This window comes from Saprolegnia diclina (assembly GCF_000281045.1).
Source record: "Saprolegnia diclina VS20 unplaced genomic scaffold supercont1.40, whole genome shotgun sequence".
Lineage (NCBI taxonomy): Eukaryota > Oomycota > Saprolegniomycetes > Saprolegniales > Saprolegniaceae > Saprolegnia > Saprolegnia diclina.
Window position 1 is genome coordinate 197,025 of NW_008246107.1, and position 17,251 is coordinate 214,275.

Genomic DNA, 17,251 nt, shown 5'->3' on the forward strand with positions numbered 1-17,251 from the left:
CCACGTTCGATGAGCAGTCGTCGTCGTACTGGCACTCAAAGTAGCCTTTTCCATGACGAGCTCTCCCAAGTTAGCGGGCTCGCAAGATGCTGGACCTCACCACTGGCATAGTGCGGCTGCAGGCTGCCGCAGTGATGACGGTGCCGCAAATCGTAGCGTCAGACCATCTGCAGGCTCGCACTCGAAATTATCACGCATAATACTAGGCGTATATACGAACAACGTAGCCTAGTCGTCCGTGTCGTCCGAGTCGTCGCTGAGGAGGCCGCGGGTAAAGTCGGAGGCGGGGCCGTCGACACGGTGGCGCTGGGCCGTCGACCCAAAGAGGCTGAGCAACAGCGGCACGAGGGCGAGGCCATGGAGCGCGCCGAGGACGACGATCGAGGCGTACATGCGGAAGAAGTACACCTGGAAGAGCTGCGAGTGGGCAAAGGCGAGGACGCCGACGCCAACGACCTTGGTGAGTGTAATGCCGCTCACAATCGACGGCCCGACGACCGAGAGCGCGACTTTGGCCCGCTCGAGCTTGGAGCTCTGAAGCGCCGCAAACGTCGACGCGACATGGATGTTGAACTCGACGCCGAGGCCGACGCACGCGACCAAGTTGACGACCGAGACCTGCGCACCGTCGTAAACACATAGCAGAAATACGAAGTCCGTACCGCGTTGATGGACGTGTGCAGCGTCGAGCAGAGGTTCCAGAGGTGCACGACGCCGATGAGCGACATGGCCATCGAGGCGACGCCCACCGTCACGACGAGGCACGTCCGCAGTTGGTGCGGCAGCAGGAGCGCCAGGCAGACGTAGACGACGCCTACTCGAATTCGAACAGGATCATTCGTGTGCGGAGGTACCGAGGGCGAGCAAGACGCTTTGCAGAGCAATGCCTTGGATGGTCAAATACTGGTCGTAGTAGACAAAGTAGAGGCTGTAGGGGAAGGCCGCGTCGTGCATGGTGGATCTAGCATGACATCTGAGATCTGAGAGTGGTGGGAGTCGACGAGAAGCGTACAGCGGATGGCTCCACTCGGCCGTGAGCGTCGTGAGGTAGTAGAACGAGTTGATAAGCATCGTCTGGTTGGTCATGGGCGCGACTTGGAATCGCATGCGCGACGCAGCAATCCCTGTCGCGTTGGCGAGCGTCCTACGCTGAATCTGAATCTCCAAGTTCTTTTTTGAGATTGGAGAAGAGACAATGTAAAGTCAATGTCCATCGCAAACTGAGCGCCGCAGAGACCGTAGCTCTGGCAACACTGCGACTCGATCGGGATGCGCGTAAACGTTTGGACGAGCGGGTAGTAGAGCTCGAGCGGCGTCGTGTGGGCGCTTGGGTCGGACGTCTCGAACGGAAACGGGTCCAGCGGCTGCTCGGGACAGTCGCTAAGCTCTACGCATCTTCACCGTCGTACCCCGAGTCTCGAGAGCCAAGACAACAACGACCTTGGTCGTGCTTCTCGGCAAGGAACTGGCGCAGTTGCCGCCACTGGTTGAACGTGTTGAGCCAAGACGAGATCGTCGACCCGAGGTAAGGCTGCAGGAGCGAGAGGTTGTCCAGCAGCTGCAGCGTGCTGGTCTGCACGTGGCCATTTGTAAAGTCAACATCGCGCAGCACCTACTCGAGTGCTTTGAGAAGCTAAACGAGGCCACTTCGACCGTACAATATAAGCCGGTGGGCCCGCGTCGCCGTACTTGGTCTGCGCTTCAAAGTAGTCGTGGAGGTAGAAGTCGGTCGGGATCGCCAGCGTCTGCTCGAGACCCATGGGGATCTGCGTGAACGCATATGCGCTCCAGGCGAGCCACCCGAGCCAGAGTCCGAGCTACGCAATACTCATAGTTGCATCCAATATATAGAGAACTCACCACAAGGGTCTTGGTGCGGCGCGAAAACAAGGTCGGGATCCAGCGCGTGTCTAGGAAGGACTGCACGACGGACGCAGTTTCGCCGTCCTCAAAGTCCTCCGAGTAGGCTCGGATCTGCCGGTTCTTGTCGGGGCTGAGCACATACGGCTTCTTCATGCACGGCATCAAGTCGTACCGACGCGCCTGTGTCACGCATCATTAGGTATACAGCAATGCGGCGGCGGACGTACGCGCACACGCCGCGCGTCAATGGCCAAGGCCGCTGCAAACCACGTTATCTGCAGCACATAGTCGGCGACGACGGCGAGGGCGGCGACGATGCAAAACGACTCGAGCGCCGGGATCTTGGTGTACGCCCCCACGAGGAACGCGAGCGACTCGGAGACCGCGGCCACCTACAACTGACATGCCACCTCGTCGCAGGAAGATGCCGGTACCGTGATGGACGGACCGACGTTGGCCATCGCGTCGCCAAGGAGCTGCGGCAGTGAGGTAAACTCTACATGCGTCAACTAGGCGACAAAAGAGGGTGCACAGCGTACCACGGGGGATGTGTGTCTGCGCGCGGAGCACGCGGTCGAGTTCGTTGGTGAGAATGAACATGTTGTCGACGCCGATGGCGAGGATGAGGAAGGGCACGACCTCGAGCGTGATCATGGTAATGTCGATACGAAGCACGCTGACCGCAATGCCTACCCCGAACGGTCGATACATTGATACTAAACGCATTTCGGTACCAAACGCGATGCCCATGGACGCAATCACGATCGAGATGCCCCAGAGCCCGAGCACGTAGCGCGACTTGACTGTGTCCAGCGGCTTGCCGAGCGCCATGGCCACGTAGACGAACATGAGGAGGTAGCTCAAGACGACGATGAACGCGTTTTGCTGCGTCTCGACCGTCAGCGCGTCTTCCACGGAGCGCTGGGCCATCGACTCGACGACGAGCCCGACCTTGGAGACGTACGTCGAAGCAACATGCAAAAAGACTTGCTCTTCCCACGCCTTGGCGCGGGCCTGCGCCGCCGGGTGCATGTCGTTGGTCTATCCGATCGTCAAGACCATAGCTTGCGGATCAACATGGAAGCTGTGACGTACGAGGAGGAAGGTTACTATGAGCGCGGTCGCGCGGGGCGTGGGATCGCCGCACGGATCCGGGTTCTTGTGGCAGCTGTCGGTCGAGAGCCCGCCAAAGACGACGTCGCGCATGACGGGGACGCCGTTTTGGTCCATGCAAGGTGAAAAGGACGCAAGCTATATGCATCGATGGTAAGAAGACAAGGAAGACATGGAACTCCTTGCGTACGTCGGGATGTGTCGTTTGGCATGCAATCGTGAGCTTGATGTCGGGGTCTGAGGCAACGAGCGTGACGTCGCCGCGCCAGTACTGCATCGGGCTCTCGACGAGGCAGCCTTTGCCTGGAATGGGCCGAAAGCAGAGATCGTCGAGGCTAATCATTTCGTTGCCGAGCGTCGCGTTCGTGGTCATGATGCGGTGCTGGAGCTCGCCGACCTCGGCGAGGAAGGCCTTGGTGATGACGTCGTTGTCGCTGCCGTTGGGCAAGTGGAAGATGAGCTGCTCGATGCGGAAGAACGGCCCAAAGTGCTCGTCAAAGAAGCGCTGCTGCATGGCCGACGTCGACGTCGGTGGCACCCACAGCTTTTGCGGCTCGTTCTGGATGGTCATGTGCAGCACGCCGAGCGAGCCGAGGATGCTGGCGCCAATGGCCATGGCCATCACAGTCCACGGGCGCGCGCCGCAGAAGCTTCCGAGCGCCTGCAGCCCGCGCTGGAGCACCGACCGCTCCTTCGCGCGGGTCGACCTGGTCGAGCGGAACGCCATCGTCGTCGCCCCCACGATATCTTTCTTCGCAATTGCAGCCTTTTAAAATGCATTGAGCATCGGAATAAAAATATGTGGGTGAATGTATGGGTAGCCATAAATGACAAAAAGAGGATCATGCTGACCTGACACGAGACAGATGGTGGTCTGGTGACAAAAAGGGGTTTCTTGCAGCTTTGGGCGAACGGACATTTTGCCACGTCATCCAACCATCACCGCAGTGCTGCCAGCACGCACAGACCACAGATTCTGCTGTCGAAACTGTGGTCCTTGGTCTGCTGCTTGTGGACTCGAAGCAACTTGGTGGTTCACACCAATGGGAAAGAGAAGGAAGGGACAACACCTGCGTATGAAGCAGGAATGTACGAAAGGCGGTCGACGTAGTCCCATCTGCACCTTGACACTCCCTGAATGGACGCTGAAGAATGCTGTGGACCGCTTGTGAAACGGTCGTCATAGCCCACGATCAGCTTAGAGGCAGCTGGCAATTTGGCAGTGCGCCATCCTCACGGTTCATGTGTTGGCCCATCGTTCGAGCGTCTCGTAGTGAGCTTCTCGAATCGAGTCGCATGAGATCAAAAGCCCCGTACATTCCTATTCGAGATACAACCTTGCGACAGCTTTTGGCAGTTGGCAACGACGAAGCACGCACTCGAGATACATCGCCCTTGTGTAATGCCGCCAAGCCTCGCACGCACGTGGAGCTACTCAGGGTTCTCGTGCAGCCTTGCTGTAGTCCCACATTCGATGCATCTCTTGGCGGCCCACGAAAGCCGAGCGCTGCCAGGCGATAATGACTCATGGTATTTGAAGGAATTCATAACACGTTGGCAGTTTGCTGCCGATGGACGTACCGCACGGAACGGTCGGACAGCGGCAGGCAGATAGAGACGCCGACGGCCGCACCTCAATCGCGAACTTGAACCAAGATCACAAAGGAAGAAGAACTGGCAACTTCAACATCGCACCTCGTGGGAAATGGTGGTATTTCCCACATGTCCGATTTCTCACATCAAGGGTTGATCGACGATCAACTGCAGCCATCCATCATCCAAGCGTTCAGGACCCGTGACAATGGCGCGGCAGCATGGACATGGACGTCTGCGACGTCGTTGTTCGACAAACGTAGAGGATCCGAGACGTCCGGACAGGCGCAGCATTCGTGCGTTCGTGAATTGGGTCCGCTGCCAGAGGAAATTCTAGATACCAGTGTGAAAATTACATTTCACCGAGGACGTTGAATTGATCCAAACGCCATCCGTCAATTTTTCCGCATGCGTGGGCGAGATATATCTAGTACCAGGCATAGTGTAAAGGCATACAAAAACACCGTAGAATGCTTGCATGTCACCGTACCACAGTGTCGTTCTCTGGGCGCGTGGTGATGCGAGGAGCAAATTGCAGCTGAGCGCCAGCACCCAAGCATGCAGTGCAACGTCCAGAACGGCTACTCTGAAGGGGGACCTTGAAGTTGGCGCCAAAGATGCGCGCGATTTCCCACCGTGGGAATTGCATTTTACACATTTCGGACCAGCATCTTGAGATTGGTAAGCATTTTGGGACAGGTCCATCGTCGTGGGGCCGTTTTTCCGCGTAGTTTTGGCCAATGAAACGACGCCGTCGGCGGCCGCTGCCGGAGCAGGTCATTTTCGAATCTTCGCCGCCCCAGCCACCCCCCCGACCATGTCCATGACCAGCTTCCTCGTGCGCCGACTCTCGCGCCAGGGCGACGACCACCTTGCTGCCGTCTCCATCACCGAGGCCGAGTGCAACACGCTCATGAAGCACCTCGTGGAGCGCGACTTGCTCCCGAACGCGTGCCGGCAGCTGCTCGTGCGCCACAACACGGCGCCGGCGGCGCGCAAGGAGCCGACGCGCATGGCCGCGCAGGTCGTCGACAAGGACGCCAACCACCACTATGGCATGGTACGCCTGCGATGCCATTGATGAGGTTGATTCTTATCTGTATGTCTAGATCTACTTGTGAGAGGTCGACAGCCCATCTCGTTAGCTCTTGTACCAGTACTGTAGTCGTCTCCTGAAGTCGTAACCTAATAATCTATATCCCACGCCGTCTGTGTCGAGTATAAGATAAGATCTGGTTGATGTACTAATGGACTTTTTATTATTCGGGTGTTGCCGACTGGAGCCTGGCCAGAGCCTCGACGGCATCCAGCACTTGCTGGATGTGGCTGGCGATCTCGCGCGCCTTGGCTTGGTGACGCTCGCGCTTCGCAGCCAAAAACTGCTTGCGGCCAGCGACAAAGGGCGGTACGTCCGCGGCGGCCATTTCAACGTACACCTGCAAACCAATGTGCACGACGACGGGCGTATGGGGCGCGACCTTGACCTTGGCATAGCACTGCTTCCCGAGGTCGCACTGCAGCTTCCACGCCTTGTCCTGCGCGTCCGCCGCAGCCTTGCCCGCGAGCATCTCGACGAGGTTGTCGTACTCGGCCACGTCGGCGTCGAGCGCGTCGCGCTGCGCAAGCGCGGCCGTCAGCTGCGGCCGCAGCGTCTCCTCGACGAACGTCGCGTACTTCTCGACCTCGGCCGTTGCCATCGCAAATGCAAGTAAGAAGGACCAATCAAAATCATTTCTTCGAACTTCGATATGCTTTGGCCTCGAAGTATCTTGGCAAGATCCGCGCCGACAGAGGGAGTCGGAGGCCAAGCTTGGTGGCAGTGGCTGGGCGCGCCAGCAGCTTCAAGGCCAAAAGAAAGAGCCACCGGACCCGCAGCTATGCTAGCATTGCTGACGGTAAAGATATGTGAAGATCGGGATGTGCAGGAGACGAAGGTTCGTTCACCGTCGTTTGCTTCAACGCGAGACGAACATCTTCGGCCAATGTGGCAATCGCAACCGAGAAACAGGGAATGATAAATGATTTTTGAAGACAACACGATCTATGGTCAGCTACTTGTGCATTCTCGTCACACGGCAGTCGCGAGGTTCTTCTCGCGCACGAACGCGTAAAGCGCCGCGAGGAGCCCGTCGACGCTGTAAAAGAGCTGCAAGTGCGTTGGCTTTTTGGACGCCGCGTCAAAGTCCATGTGGCAAAACCCCTCGAGCTCAATCATGTCGCCGTTGCCGGCCACGCCTTGGAACGTGCCGTGGAAGTAGCCCACTTGGCGCCACCGAAACGTCGTGCGCGGCAGGGTTGTGTAGACCTCGGTCACGCACCACTTCCAGCCGCCGGGCGACACCATGTGCAACGTCACTTGCTGCGGCAACGCGCCAGGTCCCGCGACGTCCATACCGTTGACCGAGCATCGGCCGCAGTCGGCGGCGCCGACAAACCACTGCTGCAGGCGAGCCTCGATCTTGCGCTCGATGGACGTATTGTGGTGCGACAGAAGGCGCTTGGACACGACAATGTCATTGGCCGTCGCGGCGTCCATGAGGAACGTCTTCATGTAGGCCTTTCCGAGCCGTTCAAAGAGCCCCGGCTCCTTCTCGACCACGTCCGTATCGTTGCTGGACGTCGACACGGACGCAGAGCTCGTTACGCGCACCACCATGTCGATGCCTGCGGCGTCGCACTGGGTCTCCCAGTCCCGAAAGACGCGCTCGTCGCTACAGGCAAAGAGCGCGGTAGCCGAGACGTACGGCAGCACCTCGAGCACGAACGGTGTCTTGGAGCTCGCGTGCAGCACGTGTGTCTTGATTTGGCGGATCGCGATCGACTCGAGAAGCGGCTCGTTGACCGTGTTGCTGCCCTTGTACACGTGGAGGTACACGTACGCGCCGTCGCGGTCCCGCTTGAGGACGCAGAAGCGCCGCTTCCAGCCCGAGAGGAACGAGCGCTGCTTCATGTGCAGCCAGCCCGTGTGCAGTCGTCGGTGCCCGCTCATGGTCGTGCAAACAAAGTTATCAGCGATCGCAGCATAGTCCGCCATCGGTGCAGAGATTCACTTGACGATACTACGCCGCTTTGGCCTTTCCGTCGTTTCAGACCAGGTTGCCGAAACCGGCGCCTCAAAACGCATTGCGCGCTGCCACGTCATAATCCGAACCGCGGCGGCTCCGCAAATCTCGTCCGAAGCCGCGGCGCCAACCTGGGCGCGTACAGTGCCACAGAAGAAGGCCAGTTAGTGCATGTAAACTAGCATGAAGCTCAAGTGGGTCGGCATTCCAATCTCAGAAAGCACAGCAACCGACGGTTCTACAAGTGCACGAGTGCTCGGTTCAAGGTGATTCTGGGTGCACCGAGCGTTGAACGAGGAAGAATGTCCCAAGACCTTCCCCCATCATCCATGCCACCCAGCACGTGTGCAGCAAAAAGAAGGCCGTCGAAAGCGATCGGCCGCATACGCGGCAACTGGGTTTGTGTATCGCATCACCGCCTTGTCTACGGCTCAATAGACACGAAACACGTGGGGACACCATGTACTTTTTTGCTTCGGGACCTTTTGCCAAGAAGAGTGCTTTGGGAGCGCCGTCTTGGTGGTGCTGATCTCAAAGCGAGCCGTCGCCACAGCCAGACTCTTCCGACACTGTGAAGATGAAGCCAAGTCCATTTCGATGTTCGCGCAAAGAAGGGCCACTCGGAATGCGACGCGCGCACATCGTCAGTGTGATACTAGCACGACGACGACTGCTATGCGGGTCGAAACTCAGAGCGAAGTAACGACTCGCCATCACCCAGTGGCCCAAAAATGATGTAAACTCGACAAGATTGCACACGACAGTCGAACAAGTGACCAAAATCGAAGCCGCGAGTAATTGGGATGCACGAGCCGAGTAAACGCCCAACGGAAGGCGCCAACGTTTGTGAGAGGGACACCGTGCGGCGGTTCGTGGCCGTCCACAGCCATTCGCCGCCTTTCCTACTGCTCTTTGCTCGATGCGCTGCCTCTCTGACCGCGCAAACTCGCCGTCGGAAGCCGCACATCGCGTTGAAGTCAACCCATTCCTTCGTGCTGTGGCGGCCAAGACATGGCAAGATACTGCGTGGGAAATGTTTCCCACAACCACACACATACAATACGCGAGTACAATGACATTTTTCACGTATGTGGAAAGCATGTAAAATCCACTTGGACCATATGTGTTGGCACTGAGCGTGCTGCATGTGGGCACCGGATGATCGCAACGCATTCGACAAGGTAGGACAAGGGCCGTGACGTCGGAACGCCTTCATCAAGCGTCCAATGGCGACGACGCTATCGTGTTGGCCTTCGTAGCCAGCTGGGACGGGAACGAACGCCGTCTTCTTTGGCGTCGGCTTGGCCGCACGTGAGTTTGAAACGAATTGACCTTCTCAGACCGCACTGGCTGTTCACGTGAACGGTCTCGCACCCACTCGACGGCCGCGTGTTTTTCCCGCAGCTTCAAGTTTGTGCGTCCGTAGACAGGACCGGCTTGCTGGATGCTTGGACGCGAAGTGTGCCGCGCTGATCGTCTCCCGCGCGCCACGAGACGACGACGACGGCACAAAAATCTTTGCGTCGCGCTTGATGCCTCTCGTCGCGAGCGCAGCGTACACGAATAATAGTATCCACTGGGGGACCATATGCGACACGAGCTCGCGATTGTCCATGATGCCGACATCTTGCAGTCTCAGACTCTTGGGTGGCTTTTCTCGTTCGTCCCTTGTACCATTGCCCGACGACGACGACGACCGGTGTACTACGGTCAGGACCAGGTATCGGTTGCAGTGCGGTCTTTGTCAAGCTGGAGAAAGCTGAAGTGCTTGACCACGGGTCATGAAGAAAGGCCATTTGACATCCGTCATGACTGGGCGCTTATTTGACTTGCATTACACATTCTTTCGAGAGGGTCACGGGCATGTGACCAACTCGACTACCGTAGACGAGGGATGGTGCCACCTACGGGTTGTTGGTGGTTGTTGCGAATGCCTGAGGCGTCGTGGTCCCAAGATGCCGCTGTAGAGTGTGTAGATCTATGTGCGACCGCCTTCGTTTGCTCGTGTCGCCACGAAGCATTCGGCGGCGAGCGACCGCGACGGCAATTGGCCGAGTATGTGGACACGGCCTTGGTTGATGCGTGTGGACTGGCTCGTGTGCTCGGAAAGCAGCTGGAACCTCCTGCGTGCAATTAGGATATCGACTTTGCTTTGTGGAGTCCCACCCATACCTTCAACGATGTCGCGGGCCTCGGCAGTCGTCTGTTTTGTCCTCGACCTCGGTGTTCCCAGTGTTTCATTTGCGCCGTCTCGCCAAGATGAACTTCCAGGGTCTCCACCCCGAAGCGCCCGCGCCGTGCAGCTACCACCACAACTGCTACCGATACGCCAAGCTCAACGACCTCTGCTTGATCCACGCGCGCACACTCCACGTCGCTTCGCCGGCCTCGACCAAGTCTGCCAGCGAAACCGGCTCCGAGGCCACCAAGCCGACGCGCACGAACCGCCACCGCAAGTGCCAAGCGACCAACTGCACGGCCTTTGCGCGCCACGGCGGCTTTTGCACGCGCCACGGCGGCGGCCGGCGCTGCAAGATCGACGGCTGCGAGACCGCGGCCCAAACCCGCGGCTTTTGCCGGCTCCACGGCGGCGGGTCGCGCTGTCGCGTCGCCAACTGCAACGACTTTGCGCGCGTGGGTGGTCTCTGCATGCAGCACGTGCGCATGGTCAACCGCGACGCGATGCAGCAGTCGTAGGCCATATCTTCACGTGATTTCGCTATTTATTCCACGTACCAATATACATCGCCTGCATGGCGCTTGCGTCCTTTCTACAAACACCACGTGGTGGATCAGACCGACGTTGCCCTCCGGGACAGCAGTGTGGGATGCACGGTCACGACGCCCACGTACGAGCGTACTCATCATCACGATGGGTCGAGTACCCATATTACATTCTTGGTGCTGCAGCCAGGATTTTCAACGACATGTTGCCTTTCTTGGTATCTGGACGGTCGTAGACGGGCCTTGGGATATGTACCGAGGGATATAGAGACCTGTGTGCAGCTCCTGCGTGCGTCCTGAAGCGCGATGCGGCGTTCTTCTTCCTTCGCGGCTCTTTGGCGCTGTTACCGACAGCGTCGCGATCTTTCTGAGTCGCCTGTCCCGATCGCCTGTCCCGAGCGATGATGGACATAGTACATTGTACCGAAAGCGTACATCGTCCGTTGACGTACAGTACGTAATGTACCGTGTACGTGATGTGCGCTTCAAAAAACAAATTCGAACAGTACGTGGCAGCACGAGAGGCACGATGGGTGTGACGACGTGGGCGCATGTGGTCAGCGCAGTTGCTCATTCCCACATCCGTACAGTACTGCACCAATGCCAACGATCAGCGGCTGGCTGCGCCTCAAGAGCGTCTCGGGGCTCATGAGCCTCTGGCGACGGCGCTTCTTCGTCCTCAAGGACACGTCGCTCTACGAATACGACTCGGAAGACACGTTCTCGGGCGGCTTCAAGCAAACGCGCCGGCTGCTCTCTGTGCGCCGCGTCGCGTCGTCCGCGCTCACCTTCCACATCGTTGTCGCCGGCGCCAAGAAGCCCAAGTCGTACTACCTCGCGACGTACGACTCGGGGTCCTTTGAGCAGTGGCGCAAGGCGTTCGTGACGTGCTGCGGTCCAAGCATCGCCAAGCTCGGCGACGACGCGGACGCGACCAAGACGCTCTTGACGCGATCGCCGTCGCACTACAGCAGCTCGGGCAGCACCGCCAGCACTGATGTACAGAGCATCCCGATCCTCGTTGGCGACGACCCCGAGGTGCTTTGGCGCCAAACCAACCACAAGGCCGCCGACGCCGTGACCATGCACGTCCTGTTCCCCGACATGGCGCAGGACGACGTCGACCGGTACACGTCCAGCGCAATGCCATCGACGCTCTAGCCGACGTATCTTTTTCGCATGAGCCAATATATGATTTATACTAGTATGCAGCCGACGCCAGCATCGGGCCAAACACGAGGTGGGCCGCGTCGGTCCAATTCGCCGCCGATGCGACAGCAGGGAAGCGCTCGAGCATGGCCGCGACGCTCTGACTCGGGTGCAGCAACGTGAGGCACATGAGCAACGTCGGGAGCTTCTCACGGTGCGGACCGACGATCTTGGCCCAGTGCGCCGTACGGAGGAGCTGACGCACGAGCGCCGCGTCGCCATGCTAGTAAACATGAGATCCAATAGTCTATAAATCAAGAGTTTTGTCGTACGAGGAGAGAAAAGATGACGGGCACGAGATCCCAGATTGCGTCGCCCGTCTTCATGTCGGCAAAGTCGAGCACCGTCGTCGGCGCCCACGAGGCGTCGCCCACAAACACTGGCTCCTTCTCGCCCGAACCATCGTTCTCATCGTCCTCGTCCACTGCGAAGAGAAAGCTGGCGTCGTGTACCTTGGCCCGCTACTCACGGATCAGCACGCGCGTACATCGTACATCGTACGTACGTGGGCCACGGCAAGGAGGCGCCGACGCAGCGGCCACGTGAGCCCGTCGATTTCGGGCGCCTCGAGCGCGACTTGCGCGAGCGACGTCATCTTGTGCGCCGCCGCAAACGCCTCGAGCGGCGCCGCGACGGCCGGTGGCAGCGCCGCCCGCAGCGCGTCGGTCCACGGCGGACGCCCGAGTACGTTCTCGGCCGTTAAGTCGCCATGCAAAAACACGGGCGACGACGTGCTTGCGAGGACCAGTGACGGGACGGATGCTGGCACAAATGCGTCGATCTGGTCCATCAAGTGGTCGGGCAGCACGCCATTGTCCAAATGCACTAGTGTAATAGAGCCATTGCATCCACCTTCTCATATTTCAGTGTCGTACCTCCGACGCACTTGGCGCGCAGACGGCCGAGGTACTCGGTGTACCATTGCATGCTACTGCGGGGCGTCGGGCCCACGGCGCTGGGCGTCGACGGCACCTGCGAGAATGTCATGCATGAGTGTCTGGTATGGCGTAGGCCGGGTACCGGGAGGGCGTGGAAGGCTGGGAACCACGTATCGCCCAGCCACGCGACCAAGCTGGACCACGACGCCGGCGAGAGCGGGTCGCCGCGCGACAGCATCGACGCGACTGAGATGTCATCGGCGTGATACGACAGCACAAGGTACGGCCAGCGCCACACGACGTCGTCGTCGTCGATCTCGGGGTGCAGTGTGCCGCGCGCCAAGAGCGTCGGTGTCGCGGCCTTCAGCACCGGCGAGCCGTGCGCGGCGATCGCGTCGTAGACGAGGCACTCGTTGACAAACGCGGCTTCGAGGAACGTGATGACGTCGATGCCGTCGACGCCGCGCACGTGCGGCGTGAGCGCGGTCGGGAGGTCGCAGTCGGCCCACTGGCGGTTGAGCGAGCTAAACCACTTGAGAATGACGTGGTCGTGTACGACAAAGACGGGGTTCACGGCCGCCGTGAGCGCTCGGAGCGGCGCCGACGCGATTGAGGCGAGCGCCGCGTCCTGGCACGAACGCAGCAGGTCGTGCCGGGATAAAATGTGCCGCACGCTTGGCGTCCACACGCTCGTGTCGGTGAACGACCGCACCATTGCAAACTCGTTGACGTAGCCACGCTGGACGGGGAGGCGGTGGAGCCGCAAGAACGGCGAGAGACCCGGGCGCGTCCTATTTCAAAGATGAACTATTGCCGCAGCGTCGACGCGCGTACGTGGCGATCGCTAATTCGAGGCGGTCGAGCGTCTCGAGGTCGCCGGTGCGCGTAATGTCAGAGAGGAACGGACCGAGGTTCGAAGCGTCTACTTGATGTTGACGCCGGTGCTGGGTATCGAGTGAGAAGTACCAACAAAGTTCTGGGTTACGGCAATCGAAAAGTCGAGGTTAAGCACGAGGTGCCACCACCCACTGGGCACGTAGATGGTCTCACCCGGCTCTTGCACGACCTACGCAAAATGCCATCAAATTCGGCGACTGCTATCGCGTTGAGGACCTCGTACGGGCGGTCTTCGGGCGCCAGCGTCGGGTATACGTTCAAGTACCACTCGAGCGACGTCATGTGCACCGCCGTCTCGTTGTTCTAGTCGCCAACAAGGATGAGACAACTCTGTGAATCCTCAAGACGCACGAGGAGCTGAACACCCGGTGGCGGGTGGTCGGGCGGGTACATGGCCCAGCGCTTCCGACCCACGAGAAGCGCATTCCACGCCGACGTCTTGACCGGGTCGAGGTGCCATGGCGCGCCCGACCTAGAGCATCGATATCAGTACTCGAGTCGATATTTGATTACGAAGCACCGAGCAGGGCCGGCGACGAGCCACCGAAATTCGGGGCGGTCGGCGCCGAGGACGTCGAGGAGGTCGTCGCGAAACATGGGCGGCAGCGCGTAGTCGTCGAGGAGCGACGGCATCTTCTCGCCAAAGAGCGGGTCAAAGATGTACAGCGGCGTCTCGTCGTGCTGGCCCGCGACGTAAGCCTCGTAGTCGGCCAGCGTGACGCGGACGTCGACGTCGACGTCGAGGTTGTGCGTGACGCGGCAGGCCACGTCGCCGAAGCGGTACACGAGCGACTCGAGGGTCCACGCGGCGGGTTTGCGCTCGCCTGTATACAGCAGTGTTGTGCAGAGACAAGCATGGAAAAGGAGCGTACCGGTGGACGGAAGCGCGGGCCAGTCGGTGCAGCCGTCCGTGAGCATGACCGGGCGCCGGCCATAGCGCTCGCTAAATGCGCTCGGAGCGATCGCGTCCATGGCCATGCGAGGAATCGCGCGCGGCGACTGCGGCACAAAGTCTACGAGGTGCATGTACCGGCGGTAGTACCGACGCTGGAGAAAGTCCGACGAGAGACACTCGGGCGGGACCGCGATCGCGGGCGGTGGCGGCCGAGGCGCCGTCGGTGGCTCGCGAGGGTAAAAGTACGTTGCCTTCCAAGAGCCTTTGTACGCAAAGTCACCGTGGTGCGCGCGCAGCACCTGCGCCTCCCAGAGCGGCTACGACCTTGTGAGACGATGCATCAGGCGATGGGTCCTACCTCTTCGTTGGCAAAGATGTACCAGACTAGGACACGCGCATGAGCCAGGCCACGCAAGAGGCAAGGCGAATACCTTTGCACGTGGCAGCGAGCGAGAGGAGGTCGTCGGGCCCGACCAAGAGCGTCAGGTACACCTTGAGCTGGTCCGAGAGCGACGCCAGCGCCATTTTGCCTTTTTGAAAATGACGCCATCTGATTAGCTGCTGCATTCTGCCGCGTCCTGTGATTGGTCAAAATTGAACAAGATACACACCCACGAAGTCGACGCCACGACGACGACCGGGAGGCGCTGTCTTTGTGCCGCTGCTTGGTGATTTCCAGCGCGATGCCAGCAGATCGGACTGAGCTGCCAACGACAGCGCGGTCCAGAGCTCCTCCGGACGAGGACGCGGCTGGTGCATAGCCAGTCATGCACGACGACGTTCAGCCCGGTTGGTTCGCATGCAGGGAATTCGCAAATGGGCTTTGTGGAGTACTAGCCGTGCAAGTTGCCTGCCGCGTAGCCAAGGCTGATGAGTCGCGCGGGCTGTTGAAATCGAGCTACGTGTCGAGCAGCGACGTCTCGGCTCGGACATGCGGTCCGCTGTTGTACGAGATGCAGACATGCTGCTTGAATAGCCCTTCTTTGCGATGATTGACCAAGCTGACACGAAACCTACCCTAGTGAGAGGGTTCGGGTGCTGGCGCAAGATCGGACCATAGTGGAACAACTAGACTCGAGCATGCTACCTTGATCATCCTGAAGGCTCACGGGTTGCGACCAGAACTCAAAGTCACCAGTCGTTGTCGGACCAAGACATCTCTGTTCGTCTGTGCTGATGCATTTGCCGTCTTTACGCAAAGCTCTCCACCCACGTGGACGCTTGGAGAAGTGCGATACTTGCGTCGAAAGACCTCGCCGATATCACTCCCGAAGCACCTCTTTCCCTTGTTTTGTAGCAGCCAAAAGTACAAATTGTATTGTTGCTTATCATCAAGTAGTACAGTATGCAAGGTCGCCACCGCGACTTCAAAAGGCCGCCGATGCGTCTTCGTGCGTCGCCAGCAGCTTGTACGTGGCGTCGTCCAGCGCGAGGTCGTCGCGGCGCTGGCGCATCGCGACCAAAGCGACGGCGGCAGCGACGACACATACGAGGCCGAGAAGCACCATGGGCGACGACGGCGCCACGGCCACGAGCATCGACTGCACCGGCGTCGGGTCGTCGGCCGTCATCTCGCGCAAGTTGCCTTCCAAAAAGCTCGACACGGGACACGTTGCGCTCTTGCCGTTGCAGTAGATCGGACGCGAGTAGCCGGTGGGTTTCTGGCACACAACTTTCCCGCCCAAGAAGCGATCGACGCAGTTGCCTTCCCCGTCGCAGGTGTCCTTGCCGTCGCAGGCGCCACCTTGGCTCGTGCCAGCGCACGTGACCGACGAGTCGGCGTATTCATCGGGCGGGCAGAACCCCATGTCGCCCGTGCACGTCGCTGCGATCGTACACGGACCCGCCTTGGTGTTACCGCAAACGGCACCCGACGGCAAATACTTGTCGACGCAGCTGCCCTTGCCGTCACAGTAATCCTGAGCGTCGCAAGGATTTCCGTTGCACGTTCCCGAGCACGTCGTCGTCGTCGGCTCAAACTTGTCGATTGGGCATTGGCCCGACTCGCCGGTGCAGGTCTCGGCAATATCGCAGCCGGTAGCCGCCGTTCGGCAGACGGTCGACGATGGGAGGTACACGTCGATACAGTTGCCATTCCCGTCGCAGTGGTCGACACCGTCGCATGGGTTGCCGTTGCAGGATCCCGTGCACGTCACGGTCGTCGTCGCGAACGCATTCACCGGGCACGCACCGCTGGAGCCAGTACACGTTTCGGCGACATCACATTGGCCGTTGGAGGGCCGGCAGACACTCATTGCCGGCAAATACATGTCGACGCAGCTGCCCTTGCCGTCGCAGTAGTCTTGAATGTCACACGCGCCGCCGGTGCTCGTGCCAGAGCACTTGGTGGTCGCACAAGCGAATGAATCATCCGGACACTCGCTGCGTTGACCAGTGCAAACCTCTGCGACGTCACATACGCCCTTGGAAGCCCGACAGACCGTAGATGACGAAAGATAGCGGTCGACACAGTTGCCACAGCCATCGCAAAAGTCTTGGGCGTCGCATGCGCCTCCCGTCTTGGTCCCCGTGCACGTCGTCGTGCTCGATGCAAAAGCATCGGTCGGACACCGGCCAGCTGACCCAGTGCACATTTCCTGTACGTCACACGAGCCTTTGGACGGTCGGCAAACCACCGACGAAGGCAGATAAACGTCCACGCAGTTGCCTTGGCCGTCGCATTTGTCGATTCCGTCGCATTCGTTGCCGTTGCAGGTGCCGACGCAGGTGGTTGACGACGACTGGAACGCATCGATGGGGCAGAGGCTGCTACTTCCGGTGCAAGTTTCCGCGACGTCGCATTGGCCCTTGGACGCCCGACACTCTTTCGACGCCGGCAGGTACTTGTCCACGCACTTCCCAGAGCCGTCGCACAAGTCTTGAGCGTCGCAAGCGCCGCCGTTGTTTGTGCCGGTGCACTTGACCGACGATGACTGGAATGCGTCGGCGGGGCAGTAACCACTCGAGCCTGAGCACTGTTCTGCCACGTCGCATTCGTTGGCCGCCTTTCGGCAAAC

The 17,251-nt window shown here is 59.6% G+C and overlaps 8 protein-coding genes across 8 annotated transcripts; 3 read left to right on the forward strand and 5 right to left on the reverse strand.

Annotated features, from left to right (window-relative positions):
* Positions 1–138: 138 nt before the first annotated feature.
* Positions 139–3,734, reverse strand: SDRG_11243 (hypothetical protein). Its single transcript, XM_008617274.1, has 14 exons — positions 3,167–3,734; positions 2,959–3,114; positions 2,598–2,904; positions 2,403–2,552; positions 2,298–2,359; positions 2,091–2,255; positions 1,861–2,043; positions 1,659–1,817; positions 1,441–1,612; positions 1,195–1,387; positions 1,013–1,144; positions 855–961; positions 663–814; positions 139–618 (listed from the first exon to the last, which is right to left on the reverse strand). Exons 1-14 carry the CDS (start codon positions 3,701–3,703, stop codon positions 229–231), a joined length of 2,865 nt encoding a protein of 954 aa, XP_008615496.1. The 5' UTR covers positions 3,704–3,734; the 3' UTR covers positions 139–228.
* A 1,534-nt stretch (positions 3,735–5,268) lies between these two features.
* On the forward strand, positions 5,269–6,020 carry SDRG_11244 (hypothetical protein). Its single transcript, XM_008617275.1, has 2 exons — positions 5,269–5,629; positions 5,679–6,020. Exons 1-2 carry the CDS (start codon positions 5,387–5,389, stop codon positions 5,688–5,690), a joined length of 255 nt encoding a protein of 84 aa, XP_008615497.1. The 5' UTR covers positions 5,269–5,386; the 3' UTR covers positions 5,691–6,020.
* On the reverse strand, positions 5,784–6,278 carry SDRG_11245 (hypothetical protein). The gene has a single exon (XM_008617276.1). The coding sequence runs from the start codon at positions 6,264–6,266 to the stop codon at positions 5,829–5,831; it is 438 nt and encodes a 145-aa protein (XP_008615498.1). The 5' UTR covers positions 6,267–6,278; the 3' UTR covers positions 5,784–5,828.
* A 298-nt stretch (positions 6,279–6,576) lies between these two features.
* SDRG_11246 (hypothetical protein) lies at positions 6,577–7,643 on the reverse strand. Its single transcript, XM_008617277.1, has one exon. The coding sequence runs from the start codon at positions 7,601–7,603 to the stop codon at positions 6,638–6,640; it is 966 nt and encodes a 321-aa protein (XP_008615499.1). The 5' UTR covers positions 7,604–7,643; the 3' UTR covers positions 6,577–6,637.
* A 2,247-nt stretch (positions 7,644–9,890) lies between these two features.
* SDRG_11247 (hypothetical protein) lies at positions 9,891–10,328 on the forward strand (the record flags this gene model as incomplete). The annotated part of the gene is made up of 1 exon (XM_008617278.1): positions 9,891–10,328. The coding sequence occupies one exon, from the start codon at positions 9,891–9,893 to the stop codon at positions 10,326–10,328; it is 438 nt and encodes a 145-aa protein (XP_008615500.1).
* Positions 10,329–10,955: 627 nt separating this feature from the next.
* Positions 10,956–11,516, forward strand: SDRG_11248 (hypothetical protein; the record flags this gene model as incomplete). Its single annotated transcript, XM_008617279.1, has 1 exon — positions 10,956–11,516. The coding sequence occupies one exon, from the start codon at positions 10,956–10,958 to the stop codon at positions 11,514–11,516; it is 561 nt and encodes a 186-aa protein (XP_008615501.1).
* Positions 11,517–11,556: 40 nt separating this feature from the next.
* On the reverse strand, positions 11,557–14,759 carry SDRG_11249 (hypothetical protein; the record flags this gene model as incomplete). Its single annotated transcript, XM_008617280.1, has 13 exons — positions 11,557–11,787; positions 11,837–12,025; positions 12,070–12,389; positions 12,440–12,536; positions 12,585–13,233; positions 13,277–13,364; positions 13,409–13,508; positions 13,556–13,642; positions 13,691–13,811; positions 13,860–14,163; positions 14,212–14,551; positions 14,593–14,618; positions 14,666–14,759. 13 exons carry the CDS (start codon positions 14,757–14,759, stop codon positions 11,557–11,559), a joined length of 2,646 nt encoding a protein of 881 aa, XP_008615502.1.
* Positions 14,760–15,520: 761 nt separating this feature from the next.
* On the reverse strand, positions 15,521–16,875 carry SDRG_11250 (hypothetical protein). Its single transcript, XM_008617281.1, has one exon. The coding sequence runs from the start codon at positions 16,826–16,828 to the stop codon at positions 15,602–15,604; it is 1,227 nt and encodes a 408-aa protein (XP_008615503.1). The 5' UTR covers positions 16,829–16,875; the 3' UTR covers positions 15,521–15,601.
* Between the last annotated feature and the right edge of the window lie 376 nt (positions 16,876–17,251).

Bases quoted from the DNA above. Each gene is read 5' to 3' on its own strand.
- SDRG_11243 (XM_008617274.1), bottom strand. From the start codon at position 3,703: ATGGCGTTCCGCTCGACCAGGTCGACCCGCGCGAAGGAGCGGTCGGTG. The intron at 2,256-2,297 runs GTACCGGCATCT...TGTCAGTTGTAG, and splicing joins ACGTCGGTCCGTCCATCACG to GTGGCCGCGGTCTCCGAGTC. The intron at 962-1,012 runs GTACGCTTCTCG...ATGTCATGCTAG, and splicing joins GCCGAGTGGAGCCATCCGCT to ATCCACCATGCACGACGCGG.
- SDRG_11246 (XM_008617277.1), bottom strand. From the start codon at position 7,603: ATGGCGGACTATGCTGCGATCGCTGATAACTTTGTTTGCACGACCATG.
- SDRG_11244 (XM_008617275.1), top strand. From the start codon at position 5,387: ATGTCCATGACCAGCTTCCTCGTGCGCCGACTCTCGCGCCAGGGCGAC.
- SDRG_11245 (XM_008617276.1), bottom strand. From the start codon at position 6,266: ATGGCAACGGCCGAGGTCGAGAAGTACGCGACGTTCGTCGAGGAGACG.
- SDRG_11250 (XM_008617281.1), bottom strand. From the start codon at position 16,828: ATGTGCACTGGGTCAGCTGGCCGGTGTCCGACCGATGCTTTTGCATCG.